General features: G+C 40.6%; 2 protein-coding genes across 10 annotated transcripts in view; one reads left to right on the top strand and one right to left on the bottom strand.

Moving 5' to 3' along the window:
* The window catches only part of STARD3NL (STARD3 N-terminal like), a 292,381-nt gene that overhangs the window by 13,116 nt on the left and 265,553 nt on the right, over positions 1–13,712 (top strand). For 3 of the 6 annotated variants that reach the window (XM_082192924.1, XM_082192923.1, XM_082192925.1), the window contains exons 5-8: positions 1,023–1,076; positions 1,181–1,298; positions 2,145–2,243; positions 9,062–9,130. In XM_082192924.1, coding sequence (XP_082049050.1) covers positions 1,023–1,076; positions 1,181–1,298; positions 2,145–2,243; positions 9,062–9,114 — 324 coding nt within the window. In that variant the 3' untranslated portion in view covers positions 9,115–9,130. Of the gene's footprint in view, positions 1–1,022; positions 1,077–1,180; positions 1,299–2,144; positions 2,244–9,061; positions 9,141–9,846; positions 10,320–13,712 lie in introns of those variants that run through there. The other 3 variants (XM_082192921.1, XM_082192922.1, XM_082192926.1) reach the window with 3 other exon arrangements.
* The window catches only part of LOC309515191 (amphiphysin-like), a 105,625-nt gene continuing 103,101 nt past the window's right edge, over positions 11,189–13,712 (bottom strand). For all 4 annotated transcript variants that reach the window (XM_082192839.1, XM_082192842.1, XM_082192841.1 and 1 more), the window contains 2 exons: positions 13,309–13,410; positions 11,189–12,655 (listed from right to left, as the gene is read on the bottom strand). In XM_082192839.1, coding sequence (XP_082048965.1) covers positions 12,548–12,655; positions 13,309–13,410 — 210 coding nt within the window. In that variant the 3' untranslated portion in view covers positions 11,189–12,547. The remainder of the gene's footprint in view (positions 12,656–13,308; positions 13,411–13,712) is intronic.

The raw sequence follows: 13,712 nt of genomic DNA, 5'->3' as shown, positions 1-13,712 counted from the left end.
GAAAAATGGTATTTAGATGATACGGTGTGTGAGATGTAGCTCTAGTGTTCTACTTGCATTTGCACTAGCTAACAAAAAGATTTCCTCTTGCATAACTCTTACAATGTGCAAATTCATGTCAGTGGAGAAGGGACTTAGTTAGCCATGACTACCAGTTATGTGCAAGTTAGGCATCAACTTTGCCCAACTCTTTGTGTTAAAGATTTGTTTTCTGAGGAATTTGAAGAGAAATTGTATGCTTGTGTTGTTTAGATTGGTTGGATTTACTTTCACAAGGTGGGAATGCATATAGTATATTGCAGATTACACATGCTTTCAAATGGTGAGCAAAGTTCTGTGGGTGTCCTGTGGATGCAAATTCCTCTGTTGGGAAACTCAGAAGTATGGATAGTATTTTTTAATCTTTGGCCAATATCATTTACAACACACTCCAAACACAAGATCTGCCAGAATGATCAAGTTTAGAGTAGGAAGCTCTTGTGCTGAGCTGGGAGTCAGTTGGGGCTATGCTTACTTAAATTCCTGCATCCCAACTCAGCTGGGGCTCAGCTGTTAGAACTTAAGCTGAAGGAAGCTGCAAAAACGTGACACTGGGGGTGCAATGAGGAGAGACTTTTCTAAAACTTTCAGCTCAGTCATTTGACATAGCAACTTGGTGGAACTTATCACTGGCAAAAATGATGTTGTAATTCAAACTATTTTAAAGGCCCATTTCTCTTCTGCCAGGCTTAGGCTGACTCAGCTGGCAGTAGTCCTGCCCCTGAATGGAGCTTGTAGTAGGGGTAATTTAAACCGTCTGAATTTAAGTCAGAGTAAATTCTACCAGCTTCCTATACTTAGTAGGATTGCTCTGCCCATTTATTAAACACCCTGTGGCCATAACATTAGCAAACAGTGAGATTGCTGAGTATTGCTTAGAGCTTAATGAGGACAATTGTAGTTATGTGGTTAACTGTTATGGTATCGTGCTATGGATTGCAAAAGTAATTTGTTGCTTTCATAACTCTTACTATTTCTTTCAGTTTACAACAGCAGTAACCAGTGCCTTTTTATTAGCAAAAGTAATTCTGTCCAAGGTATGGGTTATAACAGTGAATTTTAATTTATATCATGTAACTGTTTTGTTATGAGATGTTTTGACATAACTTGTTCTCTCTCCTCTTCATGTATCCCCTTTAAGCTATTAACTCAAGGGGCTTTTGGCTATGTATTGCCCATCATATCTTTCATTCTTGCCTGGATTGAAACCTGGTTCCTAGACTTCAAAGTTTTACCACAAGAAGCAGAAGAAGGAAACAGTAAGTTTCTTTACAGTGCCGTTAGCAGTTGCCCCAGGAAGCGTCTTTACTTTATAAACAGAAGGAACTTCAAGTACACAATATTCTTACATAGGGCTTGAGGGAGAGTGGTATCCACAGAGTAAAATTGTTATAATGACTTTCCCTGAAATACATTAATACAAGAAGGACATTTAAAGATTATTACTGTTACTGCTCTTTTTAAGGGCTGTGCACTGAATTCAGGTGAGACCCAAATCCCAAACCAAAGGGATTCAGGCCTTGGATGAGTTGGGTTGAGATAGCCACATATCACTGTGAGTCAGATTTGTTGACTTAGGGATCCAGCGCTGTCAGGGTATCAGGCATAAAGAAGAGACAAGGCATGGCATTTTCCATGAAAAGGCTGAGATGTACCTGACCTCCAGGTGTGTCTTCCCAGGAGAAGGTAGGAGCCTGATGCCACCTGACTCTCCTTCCTGCCGTACACCCTACCCTGAAGGGATTGATGCCTCCACTCGACAGCTTTTGTGCGGCAGCAACAATCTTGTGCAGTGCAGGGTGTTCCTTTGCAGGGTTGTTTCCCTGCAGATAAATAACTTGCAAAGCTGCACCTCACAGGATTGAAGCATCTTTCCTGTGTGCTCCTTTGGAATCAGAAGCTGCTTGCAAAGGGCCACCCTGTAGAATTGATCCCCCATTAAAATAACCAAAGCCCCAATTAAACATTGCCATGTCCCCAAACTAATTTGGGACCCCATTGGAGCCACAGAGAAATTGGGGGACTGTGCACAGCCCTAGATTTTAAAAGCTGGATACTTCCTTTGAAAGATACTGTAGTCATGGAATGCTTTCATTTCCTTTCAGGACTACTGTTGGTGCAGGATGCTTCTGAACGAGCGGCTCTTATTCACTCGGGACTCCCCTCTGATGGACAGTTCTATTCCCCACCTGAATCTGAAGCAGGTACTGAGGTTTTTCATCAGATCAAGATAATGCATGGCACTTTAGGGATTGATTTTACTCAGATTTCAATTGTCTCATTCTTTTTGATTACGGTGGTACCTTGGTTTACAAACTTAATCTGTTCCGGAAGTCTGTTCTTAAACCAAACATTCTTAAACCAAGGCGTGCTTTCCTATAGCAGCGGGGGACTCAATTTACAAATAGAATACACTCAGCAGGAAGCAAACCATGTTCTTATTCCAAGGCAGAGTTCACAAACCAAAACACCTACTTCCGGGTTTGCAGCGTTCTTAATCCAAGTTGTTCATAAACTAAGCTGTTCTTAAACCAAGGTGCCACTGTATAAATATTAAATATTGTAGTCAAAAAAACTTGAAGGCCTTCAGTCAGAATAAGTTAATTTAAAAGTTGGCACCTGCATTTATTTATGATATTTGTGCAGTATCCTGCATTTCAACCAGCCATTACAATACTAGTTCAATAAAATATCCAAAAATCCACAACCATAATAAAATACTGAACTAGAGTCAGTAATGATTAAAGCAAAATCTATTTATAAAGTGCTGCTAAATGTCTAGAAAAATTATCTGACATCTGCTGGGATCAAGTGCAAATACTGGATTCAATTACTTTTGCACAAAATGCATAGTTAAACTGTCTATTTGCAGGCACAGAATGTAATGATGGATTTAAAAGGGAATTAAAGACAGATTTACTGAGGGAAAGTATGGCTCCAAGTAGAGATTTCCGGAAATTTTGAAGCCTTGAGAAAAAAAGCCACCACCCCCCATTTTTCCCCAGAAAAAAATGGAAATTTTTGGGGGGAAATGAAAAAAAAAGTTCAGTGTGGAGTAGTTTTACAAATTGCGTGAAACGCAATGATATAAAAGTACTATGCTTGCATTAAAACAGGTAAACCACCCACCTTTCCCTCAAATGCAACAAAAAAGCAAGAAACCATCAACATAAATAATAATCAGGTTTGCCCCTTAGCACCAACAGCAAATAAAGTTAAGATCCACCTCAATATTTAAGCTCCATAGAAGATCTACCTTTTGAGTAGTGCTTTAAAAAAACCAAACAGAAGACAAAACGTATACATGCAGTTTATTCTCTCTCATTTTCTGAACTACTATCATTTTCCATTTCTTCTTCCTCTTCCTCTTTGTTATTTTTCTCAAGGACTTATAAAAATAACAGCTTTGGGGGAAAACGGGGGAAAAAACTGTTTTTTTCTGGGGGTTTTCTAGGCCTTCCCATTTCTACTTGAGGACAGCCGGGGCACAGCGTAAGGCAAATTTTTTGCATGCCAGGCCCAGAAGGAACCAACATCCAGTTACTGAATAGTATGTTGCACTAAGGCTCCAACTCCATTTGAAAGGAAAATGAGTGTGTGTGCTTTTAAAATTGAATTTGTTATTATATCTTATAAACCACATGATGGTAAGAGAACTTTCTAAACAGTTTGCAAAAATATACAACACGACATTAAAATGATTGATAAAACACAGTTAAAAGCAAGTATTTAAGAGTATTCAAAAGATGATTAAAGTCAACAGTGGTTAAAAGGAAGTAAATCGCATGCAGCTTCTACGTGTTCAGATGGGCTGGCCCTAACGCAAACGTTTTGAGCAGTTACTGGGAAGAGTACAGTGAGATCACCTGCCTGGTGTCAGTTGGCAGGCAGCTCCAAAGTGTGGGTGCTGGAAGGCCTGAAAAAAACAAAACAGAAAAATGGCGGTGGGGGGGGGAAAGTTTTTTTCCTATTTTCCCCCAACGCCATTTTTAAAGGAAAAATTAGGGGGGAAATAGTGTGTGGAATATTCAAAGTATATCAAACAATTTTTTTTCAATTTTTCTGGAAAAAACCGCCTTTGGGAAAAGGGGGAAAACCTGGTCCTACCCTCAATTTTTTCTGGTTTTTCCCCCCAGGCCTTCCTCTATTCCTGCCCCGAAGGGCTTACAATCTTTAATTTGGCACAGGGAGGGAACAGAGGAAGGTTGAGGTCCAGGGTGTATCCTGAGTCCTGCTGCGAGAAATAAGCCCAGGGTCTGTGAGTTTAGACTTTGGGATTCCCAGACATTTCCTATCTGTATCCTCTTCCTCCCTTTTTGCAATAGGGTAATTAAAGTGATTCTGTTAGAATTTCCAGGTGAATGTCAAGCAGGGAGGGAGGGGGGAAGAGAGAGAGTGGAATTCTGGTGGAGGCAGAAGGTTGGAGGAGGCTTAGAAAGGGAGAGGAATGTTGGGCGGGGGGGGGGAGGTTGTTGAGAGTCAGTTGAGAGCAGTGGGTTCTAGAAGGGGGGCAGTTGGTGGGGGACATGAAGCTGGGCTGGGCAGCTCTTCAGGATCAGTAGTAGGATCAAGTGTGCCCATCAGTGATCATGAGAAGGAACTCTGAAGGTAGGAGCAGCTCTGAGGCCCAGAGATGATGAGTGGCATAGAAACATTATTATTATTATTATTATTATTATTATTATTATTATTATTGTCACCCGTCACTGGTGCATGTGGCTTGGCTCCCTGGCTTGACTTGTCCACAGATGTTGAAAGCTTGGCAGGTCCTCAGCTGTGGTCCCCAGATTATATTTTCTGTTGTGAATATCTGGTTGCTTACAAGGTTGAACCATATGACCTTTCCATGCCTCTATTCTCTTTAAGGTTGCATTCACATCCCACCTTTAAATCACAAGGTCATTCCAGTAAAATGGCAACATACACACTCATTGATCCTAAACACGTTCTAGATCTTTTTAAAGAGAATTTCCCAAAGTTTCAGGATCTTGCCCCTGGGTGGAATGGGTTTTAACAGGAAGGAGAGTATACATTAATTAAAATTTATTCCTCCAGATACCCACAAATGTGAGCCGAGCAGAGTTTTAAAATCCCCTCTAGCAGCAAAACCAAAAGCTTAGGAGTTAGGCTGTGAAACCTTGTTTGGAGCAAGTCCACTTCAGAAAGACCACTTCAGAAAGAATCAGGCAGCAAGCTGAAAGTTTAAAAATAAGCCTTATTTTATTATCATGCATTGATTCACAGCAACAGTAGCAGTAAAAACTATGCAGGCAAAATACTTTCTGGATTTGCAGGGGCCACCCCTAAACCTGGAGATTAATAAATGGGAGGATTTGAAGTATTAAAGGTAGGATTGGAGGTCAGTGGGAAAGTGCAGGCTCCAGTTTCTTTCCAAGCCAGGGTCTCACCTGGGATAGAGAGAGGAACATGCCAAAAGGGGTTGATGGCCCATCGGAGAGCCAGGGGAGAGAGGCCTTGGACTCCAGGGCTGCTCTGCTGTGGAGAACAAGCCCCTCTTGACAAGACCCTGCTGTCAGATGCAGATTCCCTCCATGCAGACAGAGAGTGGCAATAGGAGAATAAAGCATATTTCTTGGAGCTACGACCATCTATGCCGTGTCTTCGTTCTCTCAAGGAACACGGACCCTGGGTGAGTGCCTGGAACACCCTGACGTTGGTTATGTAAATATCAGTTTTGTTACAAAAGTTGGGGGCGACACACAAACTTTTGTAACAAAACCCAACTTTTGTAACAGAACTGACGTTTACATAACCAAGGCCAGGCACATGCGGAAGAGGCATGCCTGCATCCAACATGGGTCCAAGGAAGAGGCGGGAACATGAAGTGCACCATGCTCCTTTCTCTCTAGGAGAGCAGGGAAAAGGACCTCACACAGAGCCCTCTCTGCCAATTGCATTTCTAAGGTCCAACCCCTGCCTGTCAGCAATGCAGCTCTGCGGACTTAGCCCCTATGGATAGTGTGTACACAGCTTTGGTTTTAAGGGAAAGGCCTCTAGCGGACTTCAGCTTGCACAGGGCAGGAGTGTAGCAAGATTTATTTTGTGTTATTTCTTTGCACCATCGCTGCGTGTGACCCTTGCGAAAAAGGTTCCTGCCCCGAGGGGGCTTACAATCTTTAATTTGACACAGGGAGGGAACAGAGGAAGGTGGAGGTCCAGGGTGTATCCTGAGTCCTGCTGCGAGACATAAGCCAGGGTCTCTTGAGTTTAGACTTTGGGATTCCCAGACATTTCCTATCTGTATCCTCTTCCTCTGCTTTTATTTTCCTGTCTCATAGCTCCTAAGACAGGTAGGCCGCAAAGGTTCCTGTGGCTCCATGAAATGAAAGAAGGGGAGGACACCACATGTAAAAATGGTATTTTGGAAGTTGTGGTATATTAATTCTTGGGGAATCCATTACCCTCATGTGCCAGGAGGTCGTGGTACCAACCTGAGCAAAACAGGGCTGGAGTGGAGGGAGCAGTCCTGGCCTGTCCTTTCGGTTAGGCCGTCGTGTGCCCAGGCAGGAGCAGCGAGCGTCAGCAGCCAGTGGTGACGTGGGCATGGGCAGCAGTCAGGATGGCTATACCTTGGTTTGCCATACATCTTGGTTTGCATACGTTTTGGATTACAAACACATCAAACCCAGAAGTGCGTGTCCTGGTTTGCAACCTTTTTTTGTATTACAACCCCTTTGTTTTGGATTACGAACAATTTTTTTTTCTTGGGTTACAACCTGTTTTGGTTTACAAACGGACCTCCGGAATAGATTATGGTTGTAAACCAAGGTACCACTGTATATTTTACTTTCAGTATTTCAGTATTAAGAGCAGCATGCCTCTGAACAAGAGCAGGAAAGAATCATGCCTTGCTCATGGGTTTCCTATAGCCACCTGATTTGTTGCTATGGGAAACAGGACGCGGACTAGATAGGTTTTGGAATAACACTGTCAGTTATGTTTTCAAATCCTTTAGTATGCAGAATGAGCAGCATTTAGCTAGTACATCTTGGTTAGAGAGTAGACTTTACTTGTTGGGAGCTTGCGTGTGCGCACACGCGCACGCACACACAGAGATACTTGTAGGTAAGAAAATAATACAGTTGTTTATTGTTGCATCAAACAGTTTCTGGTTCTAGTCTAACTAGTCTAGGGAAGAACAAGGCAGCCATGCTTGCTCCTTTGTTCTCTTAGAGCAGGCCTGTCCAACTGGCCGATCGTGATCTACTGGTCGATTGCAGGCTCCTCCTGATCAATCCTGGTTGATCGCATGATCTTCAGCAATCAACCAAACAAAAACAAAGTTTGATGAAGCCTCCCCCCAAAAAGCTCAACAACTCTGGTCAATCCAATGGGTAGATCACTGCCAGTTTATTTATATGGGGAGTAGATTTCAGTCTCTTGGAAGTTGGACACCCTTGTCTTAGAGGATAGGTTAAAGATGATCTCCCATCTTGATGTCCGAGAGAAAAGTGTGAGAAGAAAGTTAACAGGGTGCAAGTCTAAACAAGTTTTAAAAGGTTTGCAAAGCAGTCTGCTACCTCTGTGTTCTGTCATGAATATGTATGTTTGTTAAATGGGCGGTATTGGCTGTATGACTGTCAGTAATACAGTGAAGTTTGGATTGTTTTGAGGAATTGTGAGGAAATAAAATTAGAATTAATTTTCTTTTAGCCCCATCTAGTGGTGAGCAAAGAAAGTGATGAGCATTAGGCTCTTGGGAGCGTCAGTTACAGCAGAGGTAGGGGATGCAGTTATGCTGAAACAAATCAAAGATCATTATTTTGTAGCTGTCATTCTGACTTTGAAGAAACAATACTTTTTCTAAACGCTATGTGGTGTACAGAAGGACTGAAGCTGATTTTCTCTGTAAGACAATAAAATTATTGCAGATACATAACTTGATGCTTCTGTAGATTTTAAGGGAATTACTTAACCACTCTCCCGCAAGAGAGATCATTGTTCCATTCTTGGGGGCTGGAAGTGGATCCCTATTATCATTCTGAACATATAGTCAGTTCAGTATTCTGCCTTGTACTGAGTTTTGCCATTGGTCCATCTCTCTCATGAATGTCAGTGACTGCAAGGTCTCAAGCTGAGATCCTGTTACTCTTTTACTGTAGATGTCAGTAGTCGGCATGTAAAACATTTATTATACTGCTGAGCTATGCCCTTCCTCATCCACTAGTAGAAAAATCATTCAGTATATTAGGGATATTTTGAAAAAAAAACCATGTTTGCCCTATTCCAGAAACTAGAATGCCTTTACCATGTCCATCTTAATTTATATGTTCATAATTCCAGAATACTCACATGACCTGCCTTATAAAATCTAAGCTTTTGCATTTGAAAATTAGTTATGCTACTGCAAGCCCAGCTTTTGATTTAGGGTGCTGCAGGTACAATATATATCAGTCCAACTCGTTTGCTTTTTTATTTCACCATATATTTCATGAGAATTGTGTCTTCGTTTCAAATGAGAGGCTGGTGCCAGGATATGTTTTCAAGGCTTCATAAAGTTTGTGCCAGTGATGTTTCCAGAGAGCTGCTGTTTATGCATTCAGATGGGTTTTTCAAAGAACCAGAGATTTGCTTTCAAACCAATCATAGTGGTGAGCACTTTCACTGTCTGGTAGGGATAAGGAAAGAATCCTTAACACAATACCATGGTTTTTGCTGTAGTGGGCTTCTGCAGTATCTCATTAATATGTTATTTTTCTTTGTTGTGCACATTCCGTAAGGGAGGGGGGAGGGGAGGCCGCCAGCAAAGCGGTGCGTCTCCCCCTCCCCAGATAGTAGCCCAGGAGTGTGGGGGAATGGTACCCATAGGATTTTCTTCTACATTTGCCATGTACGGGTGTGAGTGCCTGCAGTCTTTTTTTCCCTTTTTTCCTCTTGAATTTTAAAGGTGCAGCTTATATTCAGGCCAATACGGTATTTCCCCATGTTGATTGATATATAATGTAAAAATTATCATTATGAGCTTCATTTTGCATTATAACTTTTTATTTGGGTTTTTAAGGATCTGATGAAGAATCTGAAGAAAAACAGGACAGTGAAAAACCTGTTGTATAGCAAATATGACAAAAAATAATAGGTAAGTTCTTACATTTGAAGTACTGGGTCAACAGTTTGTCCACAATTTAGCAGCTGTAACCTGCATGTTCTCCTGCCCCAATGTGTATTATTTATACAATTGGCTGGAAGATTAGACTATAGATTGCTAAACCCCAAATACTACTACAGTGGTACCTCGGATTACATACGCTTCAGGTTACAGACACTTCCGGTTACAGAAATAGTACCTCGGGTTAAGAACTTTGCTTCAGGATAAGAACAGAAATTGCATGGTGGCGGTGCGAGGCCCCATTAGCTAAAGTGGTGCTTCAGGTTAAGAACAGTTTCAAGTTAAGAACAGTCCTCTGGAACGAATTAAGTACGTAACCAGAGGTACCACTGTACAGAACAAATTTTCACTGTAGCATTTTGTTTCTGTGCGCTTTACTTGCGCTGTTGAGTAAGAAAATAAATTTGTCTTATATTGAAGACATAGATACAGGTTGTGAGGTTAGGTACAAGATACAGCTGGGTATCGTGTAACTACATAATTAATCGGCAGATAAACCTGCTCTTGGCTGTACAGTTTCAGCCAGTGGTTGAATGTTCCTCTGTCCAGCAAGCCCCTGTGCAGAGAAAACAGGTGTGGCTGGGGAAAGGTTCCCTGCTCCTTAGCTCCAGTTTCGAAGTGTGGTGGTGGTTCAGTTTTGCTGGCTGTCTTGCATTTGAATGTTTGGCTTTCTATTTCAGAGTGAAAACCAGAATGTGGAATTACTCAGAATTTGCTACTCTTGGAACTGTAATGAATGATGACTATGTTTCACTTATTATTGGAACTCATAGCAGAAACATTTATTTATTTATTTATCAAGGGAAACTATCCCTGGGCTCTGTTAATACCTCACCAATTCTGTATCTCATATGAGAGAATGACTGAATCATGCCTAATAGGAAAAAGTGCTTGTGTGTAATGTATCAATGATGTTTGATGATGCCCATTTTCTAATGACCAGGAAGCCACTGGAGAATGGCGTACTTGTGAATCTAACCTATAGATGTAATAGTATATGAAGTAATACTTTATGATGAAAGTCTCGTCTAATGAAGAATTGGATTCACAAAATTGTTAATGTCGTCCATTTTACTTTTTATTTTTTAACTCTTTTTTAAAAAAAAGATGGAGATAAGCGCTCCTTGTAAATTAAAGGAACACATTAATAAGATTTGTTTGTGTGGTGTACATTCTCAACATGAGAAAGCCTTGCCCCCTCTTAAACAGAACTATAAACTCTTATGTTAATGTAAGGTTTTGATCTCTTGTGCCTGATGATAAAATGGAAACAGCAGACTTAGTGCTGCCAGTTTCTAAGCCATATGGATTGCTTTGGCCTTGTTTTTAAAAATGTAAATGCCAGCTGATGCAGTTAACATTCTGAAAATTAGAGACGTGGTAAAACTTTATCAATATGTTTTCTAAGTAGGGCTGGTTATTTGAAACAGTGGGTCACATGAATGGCTGTGTACATTGTCCAGTACAAAAAGACTTTCTGTTTAGAGCAGACAATGGGATATAGTGTCTCTGCTGGGTTGGTGTGGGATTCAGCATCTTGCCTAGAGCTTGTAGATTAAAGAAGCTAAGGGGGGGGGGGGAATGTATTGCCAAAGTCAGTTTAATTTTCAGTAGGAGCTGCTCTTGTGATTTTCTTACCCCATGTTCTGGAAGTAGCCCAGAATACAACTATAGCAGAGCAACACCCATGGCATTCAGATAAAGTAGGAATTAAACTAAAGGTAGCCATTACATATTAAGTGCGTAGATGCCATGAAGCAGAACTCTTGCAGAAGTGAGACTTGATAAATCACAAGGCTGCAAGGACAGTCATGGTTGTGCCAAATGAATATGGGACAGTGACTTGGTCATTCCTGCTTACTAACCTCACATTCAAAGGCTTCATGCCACATTCCCTGTGCCTCTGATTATAGATTTTTGTCTGCAGAGCAAGTACTAGTTGTGAAGCCATTTGCTTTGTTTTCATCAAGATGCATAGGGAGGATATTTAATACACACAAGCAAATGAAAAAGTACAAGTGATGAGAAGCAACTGAGCTGCTTCTGGAGCTGATCAAAGGTTTATTTTGAATGACACAACACTGGAAAACATAATAGTTACATATGACTTATTGATACAGAATACATTTTTTAAACTTTCAAGGGATTGTTGAAGGTGTGCTGCATAAATACATATAGTGAAAATATATTGTGTTTATCTTTTCCTTAGATTAGCATCTTAGTCATACAACCCATTCAATTTTTAAAGTAAGAAAATTAGCATTATAACACCCTTTATCATAATTATCTTATCCCTAGGTATAGCAGGTGGTAATATATAGGCGACTGAGCCATGCCTTCCCTGGTGTTTTAGCAGGTTTGAGTTTGATAACATTTTTGTCATTTTGGAATGATGATTTTGCATTACAAATGCAGATATTACTGTCTTAATATTTTGGCAATGGAGCAGCTAGTTTCCAGTTGGAACATATATTTTTTACTGTAATGCCAGACAATCGGAGCAAATGCCTGTATGAACAAATACTACATCAAGGAGCTACAATGTCGGGTAAGATATGTGCAAATGCATATAATCAGTGGTGGTCAACCTTTTGGGGAGCATGCCATAAATCAAGGCCAAAGTATGATAGTATTGCTTTAGGGCACATTATAGTACATAAGCAACTCATACCCATTTTGGCGTTTCCTTCTAGTCTAACTTAGGCAGCAAGCAGGCGTGTGTAGCCTTACTGTCATAACCAGATGTGTGCATCCTCCAATTCCTGTCCAGCTTTACCTCAATTCCTTCCTGCTGTCAATGTCACTCTGGCACATATGCTTCTAGTTGGTCACCTATGATTCTTATGCTCTATATACACATACAATGCATCTTCATGTGTCTGTCTGTATGTATGTATGTATGTACGTTTGAAAATAACATTGAAAAACTTTGCAGGTTTTTTTTAAAAAACACACTCAAATTAAAATAGCTTGACCTCAGTACTACAGGATTACTTACTAATCAAGTCTTCTGCAGTGCAGCAACTCAATACAATACAATTAGTGCAGAGAAGTTAAGGTTCTGGTATTGAGGAGGCTAATCAAGATTTGCATGGGAAAGGATCAGGTTACAGGATCACCATAGCTCTGACAAAGTACAAACAAACCTGTTGCCACGTAAAAGTGAACAAATAAGGACATTTTTTTCCACATACTGTTTCAGAATATGCTAGCTTTAACTTCTTGCAGTCATGCTCATTTGATATGTGTCACCAAGTTTTTGTCTGGCACCAGTCTGTAAACCATGACAGCTCGACTATAAAGGTGGGCTCCTGTGTATTGGAGAAATTCAGAATGCAAGGACCGAGCTTCCTACCACGTCTATTATGCCTGAGCTGAGAACTACTTCAAACAACGGGTGAAGTTTTCAGGGAAGAGTCCTTTATAAGTAGCTACATCCTTGTATTGAAGCCAATCGGATTCCTTAATCCCTGTTAACCATCCTGCTTCCTGCAAGGAGAGAGACAGAAACATTTCCAGTTTTCAAATGCCTCTATTACAAAAGTCACAAATGTATTGCTTAAACATGTCAAAAGGCTTTGCCTGGCAGAGAAAAGTCCTCCATTTGAAAGGCAGTGTTTTTTTCAGTCTAGTCACATTATTTCTGAGCCAAATAAGCAAATTATTTATGGTAGATCTCCAATCAGTTTAAGCAGCTATCATTCACTGTAAAGGCGCTTTCAGACAACCACTATTTTCAGGTGGGGCTCAATCATATACCAGCAAATTCAGGAAGTTGAATTAAAGTTGATTTGGTGCTGTTGCAGAACAAAACAAGCCCCCCCCCCCCGATTTTTTGTTATAGGGCAAGTGATGGGAACAATAAGTGTGGGATAACACTTGACACAACATCATAAAACATGCCCACAAACAAATTAAATAAACGTACACCAAGATGTATGCTCAATAAACAGGCAATCTGGAAGCAACCTAAGTGACCCCCTTTGATTTTATTTCTTACAGCATTTCCATTTCCAAACAATGCACACGTCTATTGGCAGGCACATTTTTATAGCTGAAAATTGGTTCAAAATATTTGGCCACATTATTTTTTTTAAAAAGATATTTTAAAATGCAGAGAATCAAAGTCCCTTTGCTGTTACCTGATCAGCTTCTGCCACAGATTGAATTACTAATACAATATCTCCCCTGAGCAAGTTCAGCTCATCACTATTGGCTGCCTCAAAATCATGCAGGGTTTCAACCTGTAGAGCAGAAAAAGGAGAGATATGGTGGAGGTTAGGGCATATTCTGAAAATATTTTCTTCTGAAAGCAGGTGGTAAAGTTTGTTAGATATTTCTAGTACTGCCCCCTGGATAAGGCTAGGATTAGGGCCACCTTATACATGGGAAAATCAGTATCATAGCCTCTTAATCACAAACTGCATGGAAGCTATGACACATAATTTGGCCTGCCACTGAAAACTACAGGAAGAGGGTATGTGATATACTAGCCATACCCATTATCTATATTTATTTTGCTAGGTATAATGAGAGACAAGGAGTT

Source organism: Podarcis vaucheri (genome assembly GCF_965113315.1).
Source record: "Podarcis vaucheri genome assembly, chromosome: 12".
NCBI lineage: Eukaryota > Metazoa > Chordata > Lepidosauria > Squamata > Lacertidae > Podarcis > Podarcis vaucheri.
Note: the sequence above shows the minus strand (reverse complement) of the source record. Positions and strands in the feature narration are given on the sequence as shown.